We start from the raw sequence: 25,191 nt of genomic DNA on the forward strand, positions 1-25,191 counted from the left end.
TCACCATATATGTATATTTCTGTACATACCTACACATTCAATACATCAATTACAGTTAAATTTTTGACCAAGATATCAACATACATAAACAAATCTGGAATGCTTCACAGTCTTGTATTCATGTTTTCTTTTTAATATGTAGGGATTAATCAGTGTTGCAGGAATGGAAATTATTCAGCCTACAGTGGGTTTAATACTGGATTGGCTGCCTAAACAAATGTTCAACCCATCCACAACTCTAGCTCAGCTCAAGTACAACATCAGCATCTTAAGTGTTCACAATAGCAAGAAAAAATTGCTCCTGTCACTCTATGTTTGGTGAAAATGTACTTTTATTAAAAATTCACAGTTATGCCCCACACGTATATGAATCTATGGTGGTGGCCATCTTTATGTTACAACAGTAAGAACTATATTAATTTTGCCAGTACTTTTCCCGCTGTACAGTCTGAAAAATTCCAATGTTGCAAAACTGAAACTTTTACAATGCAATTATGGTCCACTCCATAAATGCATCAATTTAGGTAAAAATGCATTCAATACGAATGGAATTTTACTACAATATTCACAAAACACTTTTTACATGTGCTTTTGTTGTGAAAACCAACACATGAGAAGTAACCCTTCAGCAACACATTTTGCAAGTTATGGCAATCTAGTAGCCTGACCAAAATTAAGTTGTAATTAAGAAATACTGTAGTGAATTAAGTACAGGAATCACTTCCCATATTATAAAGGTAAACACTGTATATGAGGAACTGCCAGTCATAACCTGCTTGCTAAGTGCCATGTCTACTAATATTAACATTATTCGTGATAACCAAAAACTTCCATTACCTATCATCACCATATATGTACAATAACATAATATGGTATTAAAATGATCACTTAGGAGGTTATAGTAATTCAAATACCTTAGTACAGTATATTTAAACTCTGACCAAATTTTCTTTTGTTTCTGGTACGTAGCAAGTTATGAATGGTAGCAAACACACACATACACATATATGTATGTATGTATGTATATATATATACATACATTATATATATATATATATATATATATATATATATATATATATATATATATATATATATATATAATGTATGTGAATATTTCCCGACAGGTAAGTAATAACAATAATTTAACACCAAACCATATTATGTACAAGATAGATTCTAATAATAATCCATCCATCCATCCTATACAGCATTACATGTGACATTTATGACTATCATATTTACCTAAACCCTAGGCCTAAGCTTCTTTCTGATATATAGCAGTCAGCAATGATATCACCATCTTGTTCTCTTTTTCCTAGCTACAAATGGGGTGAGGTTGGATCCAGAAACCAAATTAGGAAAGAGAAATAACAGAAGAGGGAGTACTATCAGCAAGCATATCCAATGAAATGGGCAAAGCAATCATTTACTGGGTATACATCATTCAAGCCCCTGTAATCCTGGCTTCACATATTTCTGAGTACAGTATTTTCCTTCATAGATACACTTTAAATACACCCGGCAGGTAAGACCCAGAATATTACCTTTCACATCAAAAAAGGGTGACAAACCCTTATCATGTACACCACCACACGTAATTCATTCAACCAGTTCATATCAAATACTGTAATGTACCTATCAAACAATGACAGAAAGGTGCTCAATTTCAATGTATCTTATTATATTTTCTATATAACTAAACTCATCCTTGTAACAAATTATTACTGTACACTATAATACAACAGAAAAGCTTGTATACCTATTAACATAAAATAATTTTCTTGGCTAGACTGTCCACCTGATGCGCATATTTTTCTAAACGCCAGTACTGTAATCTCACTGAATATACAAGCATTTATCTTATTCCTCCACTATTTTTTTCTTTATTAATCAGAAATTTTAAGCACATTATCTATTTGAATATATTGTACAAGCATTTTTTTTTCCCTCTCCAACACTTTTTTTTAAATTTCTCAGAAACTTTAAGCACATGACTGAATAAATGAAAGCCAGCTGATATGTACCCAATCTTTCCCTCTACAGTTTTCTATGAATCAGTCATTACCAACTCTTCACAGTTCCTCCTCCTTAGCAATTTATTATGCATAACACAGGTACATCACAACCTACTACTGAATGTTATTTATATCACTGTAATATTGACACACTTTACATTAATATCATACATGAGGATACTGACCTGTAATGTGCAGAATAAATCACCAAGGAAGAAAATGTTCTGAAATCTGTAAGTCACTTGTATGACTCTGGAACCTAAGTAAACAGTCCTTAACTCAAAGCCACACTTAAAAATTTAACTTTGATGCCAGATTGTTCTTTTTATTTCACCAGAAGGAAATCCCACATTACCAGAAAGAAAAAGAGAGAATCATCAAGAAACTGCTGAACCCTATTTACTGCGGTTTCCAGTTTTCTTGCTGTCAGACATTTTTACTCACTCCAGGGAAGACTTCTTGGGCTGATGAGGCCAATTAGTGCAACATCTAAGCCATCAAATGCACAGTCTATCTGAAACTTAATAATCAGGATAAAGCAAAAATTTAATGAAAAAGGCATACCCAGGTTCAGTAGGCTCTTGCTCTAGTGGCAACATCCTAAAGGGCCTCTAACCACTTCACTCCAATGATGGTTTTTACTTCCCCTTCCTCCAGACAATTTAACACATCAGGAGAAACTTTCAAACAACAGGATACATACAGCTTCTTAAACTGGAGGGGTTACATATAGCATTCATTACATCCTTCATAACTATGAGATCCTTCCATATGAATGAAGTTATCTGGTGGATGTCTGAATAAAAGCACACAATTGTTGGAAGGGGGTTGAGGGCTGCAAAGAGGCAATCTGACACAATATATCTCTACTCTGTCAACAATATCATTCTTTGCCCTTCTCAGAAAAGTTGTTTGTGCATCGACATATTATTTAAACACTGTACCTTGTAACTGTTTTACTCGTAGTACAATATTAATCTGGTTAATAATAATAATAAAGTTATTTCATATCTAGGCTATTCCAAAGTTTCATTCATCCGTCACCCTAAAATAATAATAATAATAATAATTAATAGTACTAATAATGTCTTTCTTAGGCAGTACATATAACAAAATAATGTTCTCATATAGCTTAACAATGTGGAAGGAGGTCAGATTCCACAACAAAATCTCCAATGTAGTTACAGGGTGCCAGATCAGATGATAATGACTCATCCCTTTGCTGATAAGACAACCAGGATGTGGATTTCTACCTGAATCACAAGAAAAAGTTAACCATGAAAAATTTTTCAGCACAATTTGGAATGCAAGCATACACACACCCTACTCTGCAGTTGCAGGCACCATGATGGCCTGTCCTTTGGGGTCGTCAAAGCGATCCATGGTCTTAATGTTGCTCAGCATGTACATTCCCACAGAGAGGATAGTGACCAAGAGCAGTGTGACCAGAAGGCTGGCCCAGATGGGTACAGTGAAGAAACCAATGCAGTCCCAAGCGTTGCTGAACTTCCCCAGATTCGAGGAAAATGGTTCCATCTGCAACAAATACATTAATAAAATTTAGCTCTGGCTTTTCTTAGCCCACAAACACTTGCAAATCGTAATTTCTGTTTACCCTCTGATCCATACCTGGCCCGAAAACAAAGCTAGAATTTCACACCAAACAAATACCTGTTGTCCAGTGATACAGGATGATGCTTCAAAGCTTTGCTGGACTGAATGAAGAACAGTTCCCAATGACACTGCTACTTAAAAATAAATAAATAAAAAATAAATAAATAAAAGCTGGAAATCCTTTCTTATCTGCCAGGGAGAGGATTACAATGCGAACAGAAACTATGACTCACAACTGTATGTGGTTTTGTAATATCTATGTTACAGAAGTAGTTATCTACAGTGCTCGTCAGAAGTATTCAGCGTTGTCCGCCGGGCGCGCAATACTTATGGCCAAAAAAGAATCACCCATTTTTGGGGGTAAGAATTGAGCCACAAGTTTGAGCTCCGAGCATGACGTCACGGTAGCCTGGGGCCTTCTGACGCGCTGGTTGGTTCCCGCCTCAGTCGCCCACGGGCTGCCTGAGAGAGAGGAATTCCGCCGAGTGTCCCTCTCAAATTGCGCCATTTTTTACCGAGTGTCCCGCAGTGTTTTGGCCTTCAAAACTTTGTTATGGCACCTACCCGTGAACTATCGAGTGAAATCATATCCCAGATCATTGCTCTAAAGGAGGCAGGCCACCAGACAAAGGAAATTAGTGAATTGGTTGGTGTGGCACGATCGACAGTGCGTCGTTGGTGTGCGCGGTTTCGGGAGGAAAACAGTGGTGAAGTTCCCACAAAGAAACCGAGGTCTGGTAGGCCTAGGAAAACTTCCCCAAGGTCTGTTAATGTTTTAAAACGTGCAGTGGAGTTTAATCCTCATGTGAGTGCAAGGAAAATTAAGGAGAGCAACCCAGAAGTGTTTGGTGATGTGTCAGTGAGAACAGTGTCTCGTAGGGTGCATGAGCTTGGTTACACAAGTCACAGGCCTGTGAAAAAGCCTCTTCTCTCTAGCAGCCAGAGAATTCGTAGGCTTGCCTTTGCTAATAAATATCTAAATTGGGGTGAGGAGCAATGGTTGTCAGTGTTGTGGTCTGATGAGGCAACGTTTAGTGTTACCTGTAACAGAGGAGCATGCAAAGGTAGTGACCCACTTGACCCACGGTATGTAGAAAGCACAGTTAAACATCCTGATTCACTCATAGTATGGGGTTGTTTTTCAGGGAAGGGTTTGGGGAAGCTTGTTGTACTTCCCAAGAACCTCAGAGTGAATCAGGATGTTTACCTGGAGCTTCTGTGTGATCATTTACCAGACTCCTTCGAGCTAACAGGTGCACGAGTGTTTCAGCAGGACGGTGCACCTGCTCACAAGGCCAAATCGGTCACCAATTGGCTTCGTGACTGCGAGGTATCATTCATGACAGACTGGCCAGGAAATAGCCCAGACCTCAACCCGATTGAAAACCTCTGGTACCTCGTAATGAAGAGTCTCCAAGGGAAGGACATGAGCTCTCTGCCTAAGCTGGAAGCCGCCATTCGTGACTCCTGGGACAAAATACCGCTCCAGCACCTCAGGAGCCTCGCCCTTTCACTTCCAAGACGTCTCAGGTCCGTGAAGAAACGTAAAGGCTACCCTACGAAGCACTAAAGGTAAATAAAATGCATTATTTATATGTTTTTTCAATGTTGAAAGGTTTGTTTCTCAGGAGGGACGCAGGGCGCTCCATACTTCTGACGAGCACTGTACAGGAAAAGAGGAGGACTGTTCATGATATGGGCCAGGAACTGGTTTGATAATTTTAATCTGTTGTTGTTGTAATCTACACATGAACTCAGTGGAATGCAAGAAACTGGCCACTACCAGTCAAATGGCTACCATCAAATAGGGAAGGAACAATTATTATGTACTGTCCTGATAAAAATGTACATACCTGAATACCATTGAGAACCAATTCAGAAATAGAGCTACCGGTATCATTACTCCGCAGGTAGATCTTCTGAGTGCAGGAGTAAGACATGCCCAGTGGAATTCCAGAGATGTCAGGTGAAACAAGCTGCAAAATATCAAACATTAATAATATCACGCACACACGCACACACACACACACACACACACATTTGAAAGAGTACTGAATCAAAGACTTTTATGGAAACAGTACCATCAAGGAGTCCAAGGCATCCTGTACTGTTGGATGCAGGATTTTCTCAGAAAAAGGGAAATGAAAACAGTCTATCTATCTATCTATCTATAGCCCGACGCCCTAATCCTGCAAAGGGTGGCCGCAGACAAAACGCCTCCAAGTCACTCTGTCACCCACCATTTGACTCCCCTCCCCCCAACTCACCCCCCCCTCCCTCATATACCTCTCAACTCCATCCCTCCACCTCATCCTCGGTCTACCCCTCCCTCTCCCTCCCTCCACCTCACCTACATACACCATCTTAGTCAGTCTTTCATTCTCCATCCTCTCCACATGTCCAAACCACCTCAGTGTATTTCTCCTAATCTTTTCAACCACATCCACATCTACCCCACAACGTTCCTTCACTTCTTCATTCGTCAACCTGTCCCTCCATGTCACTCCACATGCTCCTCTCAAGTAACTCATTTCCACTGCTCTCACTCTTGACTTGTTCCCCTCTTGCAAGGTCCACGCCTTGCTTCCATACGTCAGGGTAGGGATCACAATACCATCATGCAGTGACTTCTTAACTTCCATACTCACCTCCCTATTTCTCATCACTGCTTTCAGTGTGCCAACAACCTTCCTTCCCTGCTGTACCCTTTCACGTACTTCATCCCCCAAAGTTCCATCCTTACTCATCGCACTACCCAGGTACTTGAATGCACTCACATCCTCCATATCCTCACCATCCAACCTCACTGCACACTCTGTGACTTCATTCCTCTCAAACACCATAACTTTACTTTTAATGAAAACAGTACTAACGGGAAATTACTCATCATGGAGGGACGTGACTAGCGGAGTTCCACAGGGCTCAGTGCTGGCACCAATTATGTTTTTAGTATATATAAATGACAGACAGTAACACTGGAAATGGAAGCTATCTAAGTTTGTTTGCTGGTGATGCAAAAATACAAAGGGAAATTACTATCACAGATTCTTGCAGAGAGCTACAAGAAGAATTAAATAAGCTTCATGAATGGAGCAATACATGGCAAATGGAATTTAATGTGGACAAGTGTCATGTAATTAGGTTTGGTAAAAGTGAAAAAAGGCCAGACTGGGATTATAAGTTAGGATCAACCCTACACATATCAGAAAGGGAGAAGGACCTAGGAGTGGCTATCAATACTAGACTATCTCTGGCTAACCACATCAGTGAGAAGATACATAACATATACACACTGCTTGCTAATATGAGAATAGCATTCACATGTATAAACAAAGAAATGCTGAGAAAGATAATAACATCATTCATCAGACCAACCCTGGAGTAAGCATCAATAGTCTGGAATCCTCATCTCAAAAAACATACAGACATGATTGAAAATGTACAAAAGGCAGCTACAACATGGGTACTAAGCTTAAGTGATCTAAGCTATGAAGAAAGATTAGAAAAACTGAATCTACCAACACTACAGGAAAGAAGGAAAAGTGGAGACATGATTATGCTATGTAAATGCATCTCAGGGAGAAAATCAACATAAACGATTACATAACCTATGGGGATGCATCAGCAAGAGGACACTGCAAAAAACTACACAAAAAGAGAGGTGATGAAGACGTAAGGAAATTCAGTTTCCCAAAAAGGGTAACTGATTAGTGGAAGGCACAACCAAATGAAATAGTCTGTGCCAAAGCTCTTCACCAATTGTGAACCATTCACTTAGATGCCCATTTACCCTTACACGTGCTTCACTACCGTCATAAAAACTCTTGACAGCACCTAGCAGCTTACCATCTACACCATACACGTGCAAAACCTTCCACAATCCTTCTATGTCAACTTTGTCGTATGCTTTTTCCAGATCCATGAATACCGTGAACACCTTATATATTTTGGATATAATATCTGTAGCCCTTTCAATTTTGCATTCATAGGTTTATTAAGGCTGTGTCTAACCCCTCCAGTGAAGATTCTATCCTCAGGAGATGGCAAATAAATCAGGAGATGGCAATAAAATAATCAGGAGATGGCAAGAATAAAATTAAATGGATTTCGCTAATCTTAATGTGTTCTGGTTGTTGTTGCCCAAGATTCACCAGGATATTAACCTAGTGGAATGCAAGAAAATGGCCACTTCCTAGAGACTTCTTGAACTTATGAAGGACTGTCTGTGCTGTGTGAGTGTGGTGAATGAAATGAGTGTGTTGTGGTGTGTGCAGTGAAGGAGGTTAGTGTGTTGTGGTGTGTGCAGTGAAGGAGGTTAGTGTGTTGTGGTGTGTGCAGTGAAAGAAGTTAGTGTGTTGTGGTGTGTGTGGTGAATGAAGTGTGTTGTGGTGTGTGTAGTGAATGAAGTGTGTTGTGGTGTGTGTAGTGAATAAAATAGAGATGTATTGGATTCCAAATTTTAGAGCTCCGTGGAAGCAGGGGCGGAGCCGGATAACTATTTCCCATAAAATGCAGTTGCGGATAAAACTGTGGAGGTTAAGATATTAATTTTTGTGGACGCGGATACAACTGCGGATTATTTATACCTCTATGTCCGTGGTTGCGGACGCGGACTTTTTAAAACACATATTACAGTACACTTATGCAGTATAAGTGACAGGTTTCAGCCACACTTAAGTGTACGGCAGGCGTGTTTACCAGTGTGCGTCGTAGCTGCGACTCAAAGCTCCAGTTAAACAAAGAGAGAGAAGAGAGAAAGAAAGAAGATAAAAGCGAAAAATAAATTAAAAAGATATAATAAAAGAAGAGAAGAATGTACAGTATATCTTTTGATAAATTAATAACTTTAAAGAAATAACAAAACTCATGTCATACTATGAAATAGTATTGGCTTTAGTCCAGATATGCCTATATATTAACATAGCACGTGTAACTATTGTGACAGATAGATGGAGAGAGAGAGAGAGAGAGAGACGGAGGGAGGAAGAGAGCTAACAGAGAAGAAAACAGAAAGAGGAAGAGGGACTGGTAGGTGAAAGGAACGGAGAGGAGAGTCGTGGATGAAAAGAAGAGAGAAAAAGAATTATGACAAAAAGAGAAAGGAGAAATATTGGATGGGTGGAGACCAGCAACCTCTGCGGTTCTTTGACGCGGAGGCGGATTATTATGCGGAGCTTTTATTATCTGAAAACGCGATGGCGCATAATGATGCGGAGCTTTTGTTGTCTGAAGATGCGGACGCGGATAGTAATGCAGACATTATTTTCACTGCGGCGGCTCCGCGGAGGCAGAGACGGATATCCGATACATCACTAGAATGAAGTGAGTTGTGATGTGCATGGTGAAAGAAGAGTGTTGTGGTGTGGTGAATGAAGTGAGCTATGGTGTGTGTGGTGAATGAAGTGAGTTGTGGTGCGTGTGGTGAATGAAGTGAGTGTGCTGAGGCGGGTGTGGTGAATGATTTGAGTGTGCTGTGGCATGTGTGGTGAATGAAGTAAGTGTGTTGCAGTGTGTGGGGGCTGCATTAGAGTGAGGGCACAATGGATTATCCATGAGTTCTATTCTGAGCTGATACTGAAGTAGAGACAGGTTAATATCAAATAATACAAACCGTATAAACGATGGAGGTATTACTGAAGCTCTCAACACTTGAGAATTCCCACACTAGATTCTTCCTCTGGAAGGTGAATCTGGAAATGTACAACAAGGACCAGTTATTACACACATGTATAATGAAAAACTGTTGTTTAAGTTACATACCTACCTGGTTTATAAATATTCCAACTCTCCCCCCCGACAAAATTAAATAAATAAATATATGTATATATATATATATATATATATATATATATATATATGTGCTACCTACTTCTTCCTTAGCCCTTATTCTTTTTCTGTGCCTGTCCTCCTCTCTTCCTATTTCTCCCATCTTTCCTGTCACTTCTTATTGCTTTTCTTTCCTTTACAGGTGGCTTTACATTGAGTGACAAGCCAAATGGTTTCCTGTAAACCAAGAAACAATTTACAACGCTGGGTGGTAACCATATAACCAAATCATACGTGCTCCCTATGTGTCAGCAAGTGGGTTGGTGGAGGGTTAGTGCCCCTCCCCGTAAAACAAATAACTCAAAGTCAAATGGCCACCCCTTACGGGATTATGGCGTCTGGCAACAGACAGATAGATAGATAGACAGATATACATATATATATATATATACAGTATATGATCACGTGGATGTGCAGTGCGTCCCTGCGTCCAAGGCCTGGAGGGGCTGGGTTTACGATGGAAGAGTTGAGAGGTAGGATGGGACTGGAGTGTATTGGTGTTGTGATGAGGAGAGGTAGATTGAGATGGTTTGGACATATGGAGAGGATGGGGGATGATAATTGGGTGAGGAAGATGAGAAGTGTTAATATTGGGGGTGGGGTTATGAGGGGTAGACCAAGAAAGACATGGGACGAGGTCATTAAGTGTGACCTCGGGGTTAAGGGACTGAACAGGGAGGCGGCAATGGATCGTGCAGCATGGAGAGCCGCCATTAGGTGATCAAGGCCAACACATGCAAGCATGTTGGAGCCTTTAAAAATGAAAACTAATATATATAGACAGATAGATAAATAGATAGATAGATATAGATATACTATATATATATATATATATATATATATTTGCCCCATCAAGAACATAATGACACAAGGCTAAGCTACCTGGTCTCGATTTTTAAGGAGGGGAAGACCATCGACTGACATCATTTGAAAATAAAACCTAAACATCCCTTGGATGTAAACCCTTACAGACTCCATCCTGTTGGAGTCCCTTAACCCACTACACCACCAGGCATCATTAAGTGACATTACTCAACTTGAAAACATACAATACAATCATTCCTCACTTAAAAATCAAGGATGTACAAAGGCAAAAGCATATTTTAGGGGAAATAACTTTCAGTGATGAATACATCTAGTTCATGACTGTGGGGCTAAGATGACAAATAGCAAACAAATAAGTTTGTAAATGCAGTAAAAAACTTACGTTTCTGAATTTAAGCTACTTTGTTATAAGTGACAAGTAACTTTATGTGAAAAAATAAAGGTTGATTTATTAGAAACTGAATAATGCAACAGCTGTGAATGAATCATCTTTAAATACAAACTAACTGTACTACTGTATACTGTACTGCAGACCTGTTGCTTATGTGACATTACCTGTACTCAGCTTCATATTACTGTATATAATACTGTATTTCTAGAAGCCCAAATAACTTTAGGGGTGTACTATATAGTGATACACAAAATACGAGTTATGGAACCCTGCAGAAATTTATTGTTAAAAATCAAGAGATGGGGAAAACAATACTTGAAAACTAATACGTACTCAAATGAGGCTTTGGCATGATGGTCATCGCCTATAGTAATGTCAGTGTACTTGATGACGATGGTAGCACGGTTAGTGCAGTCTCCAGTTCCATTTGTTGATGACTTGGACTCATCAATAATGTCTGTTCTGTATGGTGTACTGTAAAGAGAATGTTAATTAGTGATTAAATTTGCTTCATAACAACAATAAAACCGTATGATGAAACACTGTATACAGTGAGTCCTCGAAATACAAAAATCTGATGTATGATTTTCCGATGGTACGTAAGTGATGAATGTAGGACAAATTCCACAATACGAAAGTATCTGTCTCGATGGTACGAAAAGTGATGCAAGAGGAAATATGAAAAATTCAAAATGGCCGAGCTGCACAGCGCCGCACTCGCTTGTGGCGAGAAAACGAACTAACCCCTCCCTGGTAAACACATTTTACGCTCTTCTCAGTCGAGTCATGTCTGTCCTCTCCTCTCAGCTTCGCTGTACATTGCACAGTTTTTCACTGTTCTTTCTTGTTTTGAATTTTTGCCATGCCTCCCAAGTGCCCTACATCATCTCCAGCATCCAGGGAACCAGCTGCCAAGAAGAAACAGCACCATACTCTGACTCTGGAGAGGAAACTGGACCATCAACAGCTTCAGAAACACCTGCACCAGTTGAGGAAGTACCAGAGGAGCAATAGGGTCCCACCATGTGACAGCACCATATCAACGACACGAATCTCCAGCCGCAGCACAGGTCTATATTTAACAGTACAGTGTACTAATACTACAGTAATTAGTTGTACGTTTTATTTTTTCATGTCTGTACAATAGTATAGTACCGTATACATGTACTGCCTACTTCTAACCAGGAGGAGTAAAGATAAGTGGGGGGTCCAATGGGCTCCTGGAACGCATCCCTCCCTTTATATGTATATTTCAATGGGGAAAATTGTTCCGATATACAAAATTTCGGATTACGAAAGGTTTTTCTGGTCCCTATCCCTTTTGTATTTCGAGGACTCACTGTAAATACACTATCTCACACTGCAACAGGTCAGGGTGTGTGGATCCTAGAGTAATGTCATAATTATATGATGGCCAATAATCTGTAAGACCTGAAGTAGTGAGGTGGGTTTGAAACCTACTGAAGACGGTGCTTTTCTATACAATGTTATAACGATGATACACTGCAACCCAGTACACAAAAAAGTACTACAGCTCATGACACATTCAACCACAAGAAAGATATCTAATTTATTAGGCATTTACTACTGATAAACACTATCCATGAACACCACAAGGGCTCCGTATAGCAGTTTCCTATTAACCTTCTGACACTTTTGGTATTTTATGCTGGGTATTAAAGCCAGATTTCATTATAAGTCAGAGATGTGTTATAAAATATCGCAACTTTTTCATTAGAGAAGTAGTTAGTAGTAGTAACATGAAGTTCATGTAAAATGTCAATTCAGTGGACTGCTAACTGGAGATGACTTTTCTGCAATCCACCATCCATCTTTTGGTGGAAGGACAAAGGTCTATGTAAAACCAGACAATTGAGACACCCAGTTACATCAATGCCACCACAAGAAGGCATCCCTCTTCCTCTCCAGTACACTGGCAAATCAGGTTTACTGGCAAAAATTGCTAAAAGTTGATTATTTTGCGACTTGGTGCCAAAAAATATCATCCTGTATATCTATTCTATCTATCTATCTATTGCCAGACGCCTCAATCCCGTTTGGGGTGGCCACAAACAAATCGCCTCCAAGTCGCCCTGTCCCCCGCCATTTCACTGCCCTGCTCCCAACTCACACCCCCCTCTCTCATATACCTCTCCACCCCATCCCTCCATCTCATCCTCAGCCTCCCCCTCCCTCTTCCCCCCTCCACCTCACTCACATACACTCTCTTCATCAGTCTTTCACCCTCCATCCTCTCCACACATCAAAATGGTATTTATACAACTACTGACTTGAACAGTCTCATGTGCTAAGCAATATCAACAAGTGGTGCAAAAATAAGAATCACACCCCTAACTAAAAGAGTTAAGCCTCAATATTCCAAACGAACACCTTTACATACTACGGAATGGTAATCTGCAAACACAATTTGCCTCCTTCAATCCTGTGATGTAGCTTGTCTGATTTTCCCTATCTCCTGACAATCTTATTTACTTCTGGACAGACTTTTCAAACTGCATAGGTTATATATAGCCTTCACTAACCGACACTCTCACTACAAGAGATTTCCCGAAGCTGAATAAAAGTGGCTGAAGGTGGCGAAAATAAAAAAAATACGACACCTTTGGAGTGAACAGGTTGAAATAGTATACTGTCTTGCAATGACCTATAACCTGGATACACTTAGTTCTCATTAAAAGTGACTTTTGTCACATCTTTCTTGTTAAGAAGTCCTCAGTAAATCAGTGAATGGGAGTGTAGCTCATTCAACTTGGCAAACTTTGGTTAATACAGAATCTCTCTCTATTTATTTCTGACTCTGGACCCCATCTCACCCCACCTTGGAGTGGGAAAGGAGGTCTGGATGATGATGATGATGATGACTGCCAATTAACCCCTAAAGTACTAATAGGATCAATCGATCCTTTTCCAGAATTTTGCTTGATGCATAATAGAATTGAGAGGAGCCTTTGTAAAAAAAAAAAAAACTGCGGACACTAGGCTTCAGCCCGATTGTGATGTATATCGATGCAAACCAATTAGAACTAAGTCCTGAGTACGGAGGGGGGAGGGTTCGGGCCCCTACCCATGGTGGAGGGGGGGATAATTCCCCCACCGCCCTCTCGCCACCTACCTCTACCCCACACCTTTCGTTCCCTCTCCTCCTCCCTCGTTTGTGACTGGACTCACAGCTCCTCCTACCAACTCTATAAAGCTGATTTTTCCATGCCACACTCCCCCTACCATCCTCCCTCCACCTTCCTCCCTCATTCTCCCCCCTCCACCCCTTCATACTCCCTCCACCTCCAGCTGCTACTTTCTTGCTGTGGTTATGTGGTAAACATCTGACATATGAGAATGATATACACATTTTCTGGTATGTAAAATCAAGATCTTTCATTTTATATTACCAAAATTAATGTTGGGGCAATTTTTTTTTTTTTCTCTCACTCTATATGCACAGGGTTGCCAACGTCAATTATTGACGATCTTTGACAGGATATAGCTCAGTAACCAGTTGGTCTAGAATGCTCTGGTTTGCGACATAAGGTGTGTAAATTCAAGCTCTAAACCTTGGGCATAACACTTCTGTAAGAGTCAAAAAATCAGCTCCATATGCAAGTTAGGGAAGTTGGGCTGAACAAATTGCATATCCTAGGGGTTAAAGTTTCATTGTTACCTATTAACCTGGCATACCAGATTCACCAATTTACAGCACAATACCAACAGTACATAAAAAGCTGTGACATACTGGTACTGGAACACATCCTATACAAATAATGAGGACTGCCCCAAGACAACACCAGAGATGTCCCAACCATGAGAAGGTTAAATCATTCCAGAGTCAGATTCCCCTACATATGAAAGAAGGTGTATAACTCACTCAGTGTCATTGTCTCTGAAGTAATTGATCGTCATATTTGTGTGCAGGTACAGCATTGTGCAGCCTCCAACATGGAAGCCAATAGGCCAGTCGTCATAATATGCCTTCAGGGAGCGCGATACACGGACTCGGATTCTGTCCTCGTACTGCTCACTATGATCCTCCTGTGGAATAGAAAGATTGTGGGTACAATACATGAACTACTCCCTACTGCAGTTTACATCTTGATTTGCAGGAAGACCAAGAGACATGGCAGGTTTGTGCACCCTTCCTTCATTGTCCTTGCTACAGAAACATAACATGGCTCGTGGTAATTTCCCCCGGGTGACACACTGTATTTGTACACCCACCAAAAAAATTATCATTACCTCTGGTGTGATGAACTCTGAAATGATTTGTAAAAGTGAAACTGTGTTCATTTGGTACTGGTGGTAGTTCAGAACTCTTGGTCCTTATGTCATATTGTATCACACCACAAGGGTAATGAATATTTTTTTTGTGGGTGTACAAGCTACAAGAACCAGACAATGGAAGATATTAGTCTCCTTGTCCTTCCTGTACACACACAAAAAAAAGTTACAATGGGAAAATTATTGTGTCTGTTGAAGAGTCTGGGGCTATTTTATCACCAGCTATATCTTTAACCTTTCATGCCATTGGCTGTATTTATTTATTTCCATCCATCCAACCCTCACTGGATGACGGATGGTATTTATTTATTTATTGACTCTATCGGATACATTTATGTGAAGCTACAGAACGTGGTGAAAGTTTTTTGGCATATCAGATAGAGCCAGGATTCCAGGGGCTTGAATGATGAGCAAATGGAAGCATGGCCCATTGGACTGGGCAAACTTGGGCTGTCTGGATGTTGCCACTCCTCACCCTGCCGAGGTTTGGGAAAAGAGGTCGGATAATAATGATGATGATGATGATATAAAATAATGTTAATACAGTAATAAGTTGCTGGATTCAAGAGGTCAATGGCAGAACACATTAGTGACATTAAAAGAGGCACATCAGAGTACTCTCACCTTAAGTGTCAGGACCCACTAGCATATCCCGGACTCTTATGCTCCTCATGGGGCAAAACAGGATTGGTTAATAGATGAACTATCAGAAGGCGAGATGCTTGAGGATACTATTTGCTTATATGAGGAACTATTAATAAACTATCCTAGTCAATATTTACAATAAACAGGTCTCCATAGCAGTAAATCATCACTGAAGATTACGCAGCCGAGTCAAGTTTTTCATCAACATTCAAGATTAAAGTTAAAGTGTTTGGCAGGTGCATGAATAAAAGTACAGCAATTCCTCAGCTAACACGCTTTCGCTTAACCTATTTTCACTATAAAGCCATTAATTAACACAGTAACACCTCACTTAACACACGTTTATTCACTATTAGGTGGTCCAGGATGCAAAGTGAAGGGGCAGATTTAAAACAATTCACACTAGAACAATCTAAATATATCACTATTTCTTTAACTTACTTAGGGGCTTTAATATTTAGAACTCCCTAAAACACCCAGCCAAGACATAAAATCCGTTCTGACATCTATTTGCAGCCCTGAATGAATTTTGTTTAAACTGACTGAGAATGTAAACTTTTTTGTCTCAATACCATACATACCTCTCTTTGCATGATATTCAATTAACACATTAGTTTTGGGAACATATCTATTGTGTTACGTGAGTAATTACTGTACAAATAAGCAATCTGAAATACAAACTATGCTTAAGAAAAATATGAATATGAAATTTGGGAGTCATGCTGTGGAAATGCAGTATGAAGAAATGTAGTGTGATGTTAGGGACACTTCACCTCAGTGGGAAAGGTAAAATAAAATACTGTACAGTACTTTGCACACTGTAAAGAAAAGGATAGTTAGCCTGGAAGTGAGGTAAACTCTACAAAATATGACCTGTTTTCTAATCATCATCATCTAGACTGTTTTCTTCTGTTCTCAAATCAACTGTAACTGACAAAAAATTCTAAACGATGCAATGGGCACTGAGCTTACTTCTTCTTTCTGTTCTTTTTATTTCCTATACTGCAGGCATAAAGTGATAACAATAAGTTTTGTTGTGTGTAATTTCGTAATTCTAAAATACAAGAGAGTAAGACTCACAACAGATGGTTTCAGGCCAGTAAAGATGACAGTAAATTCTCTCTTTTCTCCAACCTTAGAGATCACATTCTGCATCACTTCATCTGAAACACATGATATAGACCTTACAAATTATATACATGTTATGTCTTTGCACTCATCATAAAGTTTGAGAACTCCTCTCTCAGCAATATTACAACCTTTCTCCTTTGCTCTTATTCATTAACCTCAGACTTTCTCCCCCTTACATTCCCAAACACCTCTCTCAGCTTGTTTCACATATAGTCATTATTTCCATTTGTTCCCAACAAAACTTATACTCTCCCCAAACCTTTTCCCATCATTACATTCACACATTTTCAAGCATCTACGTCTAAGCATCTGCAAACTTCTCTTCTGGCTTGGTCACTTACTTCTTTCTTTTTGGAAAGTTCACAATACAAAGGAAAGGGTTTCCAACCCCCTCCTTCACTCTCTATTAGCTACCGGTACCACTAAGACACATGGTATATGTGGGCAGTAATTCTTATCTCGAATTCCCAGGGAATAGACTGTAACTGTTAAGATGAGGTATATTTGGCAATAGTCACATCCCAAACACTTAATGTGTTAATGTGGTAGTGCCCCCCTCTGAGGATGTTGTTCACGGCCAGCTAATAGGCTTTTGGTACTTCTTTAGTGGTACTTCTATGGACAGCAGTAACCATCCACCTCCTATCTCTAATGTTTGTTTTCAAAATAGCTTCTTGTAAACTAAAACATTACTGCCATTAAATTTAACTAACTAGTCTGCTGATTTTATTTACAGAAAACCTGATTTCTGAAAAAGCTCATGGCTGTACATGGTTCTAGTTTGACATAATTCAGATGTCACTATACCTGCTTTCTGGAGCGCCCTTCGACGACTGGGGTTGGTTAGTGTAGTGGGCAACTTCACCACCACCAGGTTGTTGTCTTCTTGTTTCAAGTCCAGACCTGCTGCTGGTACACCAGGCTCCAGCACTACAACCTGTACACCATATACAATACATTCAACGCTAAACAGAATAATGTACAGCATACAATAATCGCAGCTGTTGTCCTAAGTTCATATGGAATGTGAGACCAGTGAACTGCAGGCTAGATTTGTCCACCTTCAGCACTCTACCATCCTCTTTTCAAGGGAGAGAGAGAGCGTTGAGGGATGTTTGTAAAATGGGGCAGAAGAGTCACTTAAGTTATATAGGTGTCACCACATAATGGCCTCTCTTTCCAGGGCAAGAATATAAAGTGAGTCCTTGTTATACAGTATGGTGGTAATGTATTCCAAAATACCACAACTGCTAAATGGTGGATACCGACAAATCTGATTTACAGATAACAATGGAACTTTTTCTTAGTCACTATGGAGAGGGGAGGGGGAAGTGACAAATAGAGGCCTTTCTGATACAAAGCTTTAGGTAAAAAAAAAAAAAAAAAAAAATGTGGTGAATGAAAGGACTTGCAAGAGTGGGTAAAATCTTCACTCCCACCTGTCTTTCAAATGGCGCTTACAAACTACACTCAAACCTTGATTTAAGGGACCTCCATTTAAGGGATTTTGGAATTATGGGACTCCATATTCTACCTGACAAACAGACAAGACCATTCAAAAGTGATACGTAATGTCTAGGTTATACACATTAATATGTTTCTTTTTACGGTACCCGTAAAATAATATTCACCATCCATCCATCCATCATCCAATTCTATGTTGTCCCATGAGGAGCGTAGAAGCCTGGGGCTAGGCAATTCGGTCCTGACATTTAAGATGAGAGTGACCAACCTCACTCATCCCTGAGTGGCATTACATGAGCAATAACCCCAACCACCCCTTGGATATAAACCTTCACTGGCTCAATCTGATTGGAGAACAATACTTACCCATTAAACCACCAGGCGCCAAAATTTGGTTATATGGTTACCACCCTGCATAGTAAATGATTTCCTGGTGTACAGGAAACCATTAGGCTTGTCACTTAGTGTAGAGTCACCCATAAGGCAGAAGGAAGAGGAAAGGATGAGGGAAAGGAAGACAAAAGAGGAAGTGTAAAGTCACCCGTAGGCAGAAGGATGAAGAAAGAATGAAGTAAAGAAAGACAGAAGAGGAAGGAAGGAATGGAGAGAGGAGAGGAAAGGGCAGTCACCCGAGAGCAGCACTACATCGAGTGAGTGGATGGTGAGTGCCCCCACCTACCACAATAATATTCACAATCATATAAATAAGTAAGAAAAGTGAAACAATCATTGCATTTCATAATAAGACTATCTTTGTATATGGTAAAACGAATGGACATTTTCAAGTAAGGAACAAGTTGATTCCCTATTTAGTCCCTTAAATCGAGGTTTGAGTGTACTGGCAAAATGACTAAAAGATGTTATTCTGCATTATTCCAATTATAAACCCACTAAATAATTCTGCACTCTATCATAGACTATTTAGTACACTTTATCTGGCATCCTCTGAATTGTAAAATCCTCAGAATAATATATACATAGTAGCTACAACCAAACTGAGATCTGGTGAGCAATAGCAAAATGAAAACTGATTATGGCTGGTTTATTTTCATTTGATGGAACGGCCCACTTTCTAAAACTGAAATACAGTACTGTTATTAGCTGTGATATTCGAAGAGCCTTAATTATGAAGTACGAATGAATCTCCTTGGTGACTAGTTAAATGAACCTTCCGGCTAACTATACTTGGCCATCAATTAAACTGAAAGGGGTTAGGGATTGCCATCAGATCAAAACACATTAACACACAGTCAACAGTGTACACACATTGTATCCATGTGAAGGGAGGTCATGGGCCAGGTGTGCAGCATTTTCCACATTAGGAAGGTAGAGTGCATGGCTCTTCTCCATCCACTGCCTCACATGCTGGAACTCCGAAGCATGACTTGACAGATCTTCTACACTTAGCTGCACAAGAGGAGAAATGTCAGAAATGATTATTTTTTTTGTTTAAACAACAAATACTTCTCTTGGAATAATATATGGAAATGTTCCATTTCCCCCCCTCCCCCCCAAAAAAAATATTGCTTCCCAGACAACAAGCATTAATAAATGGGAATATCTTCCACCTAGGATTTAAACTGCCAGAATCTTACTCCCACTCCAAATTGACTTAGGACCTACACACACAATTGCATTACAAAAATTATACTCTGGATACTTTTGCATTTTTCTTGGCAAACTTAATTTTTAGTTACATTCTGACAATCTGTGAATTTGGATCAGGTAACTCTTTCACTCATGTCTGCTGATTAATGTTTTTGCAGTTATCAATGAAGCTTATGATAAGAATATTTTTAGTCATCCCTTGTTTTTCATGTTTTAAACTTTGTCAGTTCTGGGTATTTGTGGATGAGTAAAACATCATAAAATACACTAGTTTAAGGTGTACTTTGGGATAATTTAATAATTTCTGTAGCTAAATAATCTAAAAATGCACCTTAAACAAGTGAATTATAATGTCTAGTGACAGTCTGGAGCACTTAAAAAAGAAAAGAGTATTGTTAGTCAACCACACAGTCAACTTATAGATGTGGCGTTTTTTTAAGTTACCAGTACTGTAATTTTTATCATTCAAGGATTTTTGCAATTCACAGGTGTGTCTGTTCCCTAACACTCACAAAAAATAAAATATTCAGTAAATCCAACTGCAGTTTTCTGGAATGAAAGACTTTGATATGTGTCTTTCCATAACTCAACCCCAGACTTAATTTTTTTTTTTTTTTTTTTTTTTTTTTTTTTTTTTATGCGAGGAAGAAGGAACCAAAGGCCATGAGCCCGCAGTAACAGTTCCCTCCAAGAGAAAAACAAAATACAATATAGAGCCAAATTCAAGATCCAATCATTTTGAGATGCCTGGACACACTGCGTTTGAAAGACTGGAGATCATAGGCAGCAGGAAATACAGACAGAGGGAGACAGTTCCAGAGCTGACCTGTTGCATAAATCAAAGACTGGGAGTAACGGTTAACTCTTGCATTAGAGAGTTGGACAGAAAAAGGATGAGAGTTTGCTGCCAGACGGGTGCTACGCGCCCGTCGTAGAGGTAGAGGAATGTAAGCAGACAGTTCAGAGGAGCAGTGACCATTAAAGTAGCGATAGAAAAGAGATAAAGATGCAACAGTGCGGCGAAGAGACAGAGGTTGAAGGGAGTCAGTAAGAGGAGGAGAGTTAATGAGACGAAAAGCCTTTGACTCCACCCTATTGAGAAGAGCTGTATGTGGGGAGCCACCCCACACATGAGAGTTGTACTCCACACAGGGGCGGATAAAACCCCTGTATATAGTCAACAATTGCGCAGGGGTAAAGAAAGAGCGGAGTCGGCTTAGCACACCCAATCTCTTGGAAGCAGATTTTACAAGAGATGTAATATGATCTTTCCAAGATAAGTCCCGAGTAAATGAAACCCCAAGCATGTTCAAGGATGATGCAGGATTAAGCTGAATATTATTAAACATTAGTGGGTATACCTGTGGAAGATTTTGTCGGGTTGATAGGTGTAAGCACTGAGTCTTAGATGCATTAAAGACAACCATATTATTTTTACCCCAGTCAGAGATACGAGCCAAGTCAGACATTAGGTGTGCCATAGCCTCATCCCTTGTTTGTTGAAGTAACTGTTGAGATGGGCGTTGCGGGAACCGAATGGAAAGGTGAAGGGTGGAGTCATCAGCGTATGAGTGGATATGGTTAGATGTACAGCTTAGAAGATCATTGATGAATAAAAGGAAGAGAGTTGGTGATAGGACAGAGCCCTGAGGAACACCACTGTTGATAGATCTAGGAGAAGAACAATGGCCGTCTACAACAGCGGCTATAGAACGACCAGAAAGGAAGCTAGCGATGAAGGCACAGATAGAAGGACAGAAACCGTAGGAGGGCAGTTTGGAAATTAAAGATTTATGCCAGACTCGATCGAAAGCCTTTGAGATGTCAAGTGCAATGGCAAAGCTTTCGCCAAAGTCCCTAAAGGAGGATGACCAGGAGTCTGAAAGGTAGGTGAGAAGATCGCCAGTGGAGCGTCCCTGACGGAACCCATACTGACGATCGGAAAGAAGGTTGTGATAGGAAAGATGCCTTAAAATTTTTCTATTAAGAATTGACTCGAAAACTTTTGAAATACAGGACGTTAAAGCAACTGGACGATAGTTGGAGGGTTGGGAGTGGTCACCCTTCTTTGGGACTGGCTGAATGAGAGCAAACTTCCAGCAAGAAGGAAAGGTACAAGTTGACAGACAAAGACGAAAGAGTTTGCCTAGGCAGGGTGTAAGCACAGAAGCACAGTTCTTGAGAACAACAGGAGGGACCCCATCAGGCCCATATGCCTTGTTAGTACTGAGGCCAGTGATGGCAGAAAATACATCAACTGAAGAAATTTTAATGTCAGCCATGAGGAAGTCAGAGGGGGGAAGTGATGGAGGAACAGCACCGGAATCGTCTAAGGTAGAATTGGAGGAGAAAGTGCATGTACTAATAATGTAATTTACATGATATGATATAAAATTTCTGCATATCAAGAAATGTAATTAACTAGTAACTGGTCATATTAACTGAACTTACTGCATCTTGAAGGAAGAGAAGAATATTCTTTGGCTTGAAAGCTGCCAGGTACTTGGCTTGGAATGTTCCATAGTTGATGTACTGTAGAGCTGAGACAGCAGGCACTCCTTCCTGAACCCTGAAATTGACATGGGTATATATTCTAGATGTTTTGTGCACTCCCATAATGGAGAAAAATACTGTACTATACATCATAAGTATTAAGCACACTCTGCAGTATATGGACCATAATGGGATTTTGAAGAGAGGAAGACAGACACTGAAAAAGAATGATTCATGCCATAAAATAAATCTGGTTCCTGAACAACAATGAAATGTGGCCGTAGAAAAGAATAATTAAAATTACACACAAAATTATCAGGATTTTTACTGCTGGTTTTACTGAAAAGTCAATGCTGAAGGTTTCCAGTTTTATTTCTGCCTTTGACACAGGGAACATTAGACACACAAATTGACCCTTTCAGTTACTGAGTGGTGGATGCATGCAATGGCTTTCCTGACTCTGTGGTAAACCATGAAACTGTAGCTACACAAATCTGACTGGAGACTGCAAATAAGATGATACTGAAGTTTTATTTTCCAAACTCACTCTCACCTTATAATAACAAATTCTTACTTCCAGAAGGTAGTATACCAGTATGTATCCATCAATATAACTTCTGTCACTTACTTCGCAAATTAATATAAATTTTCATTCATTCATTCATTGCCAGACGACATGTATCCCAACCGGGGTGGCCAAGGGCTTAGAGTTAATTGTTTTACAGGGAGGGGCACTAATCCTCCACCAACCCCACCTGACACGTAGGGATGCCAACAGCATCTGGTGTTCCCAGGCGGTCACCCATCCAAGTACTAACCAGACCCGACGTTGCTTAACTTCGCTGATCGGACGGGAAGCGGTGTACTCAACGTGGTATGGCCGTTCTAAGTACAGTAATTACTGCTGTATTTTGTTTGTACAGCATATGTGCAACCATAGTTCTTCCACATTAATCTTCATACTTTTGTGCCTTATGTAGATCAGTGGCTGATGAAAACAATGCTACCCCACTACATACAGTACTTCCCATACAGTAACACTTCTTTGGAACTAGCATTATACAGTACCGTATTTGAGTTATATTACTGCTATAACTTGACAATCAAGATGGAGAGATGCAGTTTTAGGCTGTTTGAGTCCAAAAAGTACAGCGGGAGTATAGAACAAGTGGGAGAGGCGACCAACCATTCAGTCAAAAGCAAAGGGAGGAGGAGAATGAACCTGATGCAAAGGGGCGGGGAGGTGCACACCAGACAATATGAAAAGCATGGTGACACTGAAGTCATGGTATGCACAGCCAATGGCACAGCTTTTTAAGTGGTCATTTGTCATTTTTTATAGCTGGGCTCTTCTTCTATGAATTTATATATATATATATATATATATATATATATATATATATATAGAAAAGGTACCGGTAAAATTACAGTTTGAACCTAAAACACGAATACGAGATTTTGATCCTTTTTTGGGGGGGCATTTTAAACAATTCTAAGACACTTTTCTTCTATGGTATTTTGTCACATATTATTTTTATTTTACTCTTGAAGATAACCTAAACTCACCTAACCTTTAGGAGTAAAATAAAAATAATTTGAGACGAAAATGCCATTGAAGAAAAAAGTCTTAGAAGTTTATAATACAGTACCGACAAAACGGATCAAACTCTCATAATTGTGTTTTTGTCTGAAATGATAGCAGAACTCCCCCCCCACCCCAATAAAAAAAAGGGGCATTTGCAGTGGTTGCTCTTACAGTTATTGGTCCTTCATCAAGAAATTTAAAAACAGTTCTTAAATTTCTAAGATATCATTTATTTTACATTATAAAGTCAAGCACTGCCTTCAGTATCATAACGCTATTGTACAATTTAACTAAAGGCATTTGTTTATTTAATTATCTGTTGACAACTGAGGTGTCCGAGCTGTAAGAAGAATAATGCTAAAAAGATTGGCAGCATAGAAGCCCCCCAGTTACATCAGCTGTTAGGCTAGGTTCATTTATGTAAAAACATTCAAATCTGTTTGGTTTTTCATGCTAGTCTTTCAATTCAGACATGTTTCTGTCCAAAAACACTAGTTCCTGACTGTAACTGCTCATATCTACAATGCCTGAATTGGATAAATCATTAAAAAAAATATGGAAAAGCAAAACTGGATATAAAAACAAAAAAGTAGATTGAATCCCTTCAATGCAATGACAATTTTTATAAAGTTCTGCCATTCCTACCATCTGATGATTTACTCAGATTGGAGAGACTATGAGCTGGAAGTTAGATACAGCCATATTAATCCCTTCCCTACTAGTAGTTCGTTCTATATCAGAAAAATATTCCTTTGGTGGAAGAATATGATTATAAAAGATCATTGGAATGAAGGGGCTGAAGCCTATTCACAGCGAAAATACCTTGACCAACAACTCTTAAATTTGGGACTGGAACTACAGGCCGAACAGCCTCTTGAAGAAAATTTATGTGAACTTAATCATTCAAGAGAAACCTTTACAGGACGAAAAAGGCTTATATCCCAAAGAGGTGATAATCAATGCCTTCGATAAGTATTCTGCACATAAACTGTAAGAACAATTACATATGGTTAATCGTATACTTACTGCTTGGTGTTCCAAATCAACACAGGCACATGGTCTTTTCCGTATATTTCACAAAGGACAGAAAAGAGACAAAATATAGCCAGCCTGCCTCCCGTCATCTTGTACCAGCAGCAGCCGATCATATGATTGTCAATAAAACAGCAAAGCAGAAGTATTGTGAGGAAAAAAATAAAGTTAAACAAAAATATACGCCAAGAGTCAGATACAAAAATATTCATTATTATTTAGCCTTAAGTAAATGACAAAATTTTGACATTTTTAATAATTATCAT

The 25,191-nt window shown here is 39.5% G+C and overlaps 1 protein-coding gene and 1 non-coding gene across 2 annotated transcripts; both read right to left on the reverse strand.

Annotated features, from left to right (window-relative positions):
- LOC145392924 (V-type proton ATPase subunit S1-like) lies at positions 1 to 25,023 on the reverse strand. The gene is made up of 10 exons (XM_080267209.1): positions 24,920 to 25,023; positions 22,267 to 22,384; positions 19,474 to 19,614; positions 17,551 to 17,680; positions 16,693 to 16,775; positions 14,558 to 14,721; positions 11,008 to 11,148; positions 9,244 to 9,322; positions 5,486 to 5,608; positions 1 to 3,554 (listed from the first exon to the last, which is right to left on the reverse strand). The coding sequence occupies exons 1-10, from the start codon at positions 25,015 to 25,017 to the stop codon at positions 3,342 to 3,344; spliced, it is 1,290 nt and encodes a 429-aa protein (XP_080123335.1). The 5' UTR covers positions 25,018 to 25,023; the 3' UTR covers positions 1 to 3,341.
- Positions 23,078 to 23,196, reverse strand: LOC145393094 (5S ribosomal RNA). The gene has a single exon (XR_013896112.1). It is a non-coding gene; the product is annotated as a 5S ribosomal RNA (ribosomal RNA).
- Positions 25,024 to 25,191: the final 168 nt, after the last annotated feature.

This window comes from Coenobita brevimanus, chromosome 23 (genome assembly GCF_032717465.1).
Source record: "Coenobita brevimanus isolate Jiangsu-jjx chromosome 23, ASM3271746v2, whole genome shotgun sequence".
NCBI classification, from domain to species: Eukaryota; Metazoa; Arthropoda; class Malacostraca; order Decapoda; family Coenobitidae; genus Coenobita; species Coenobita brevimanus.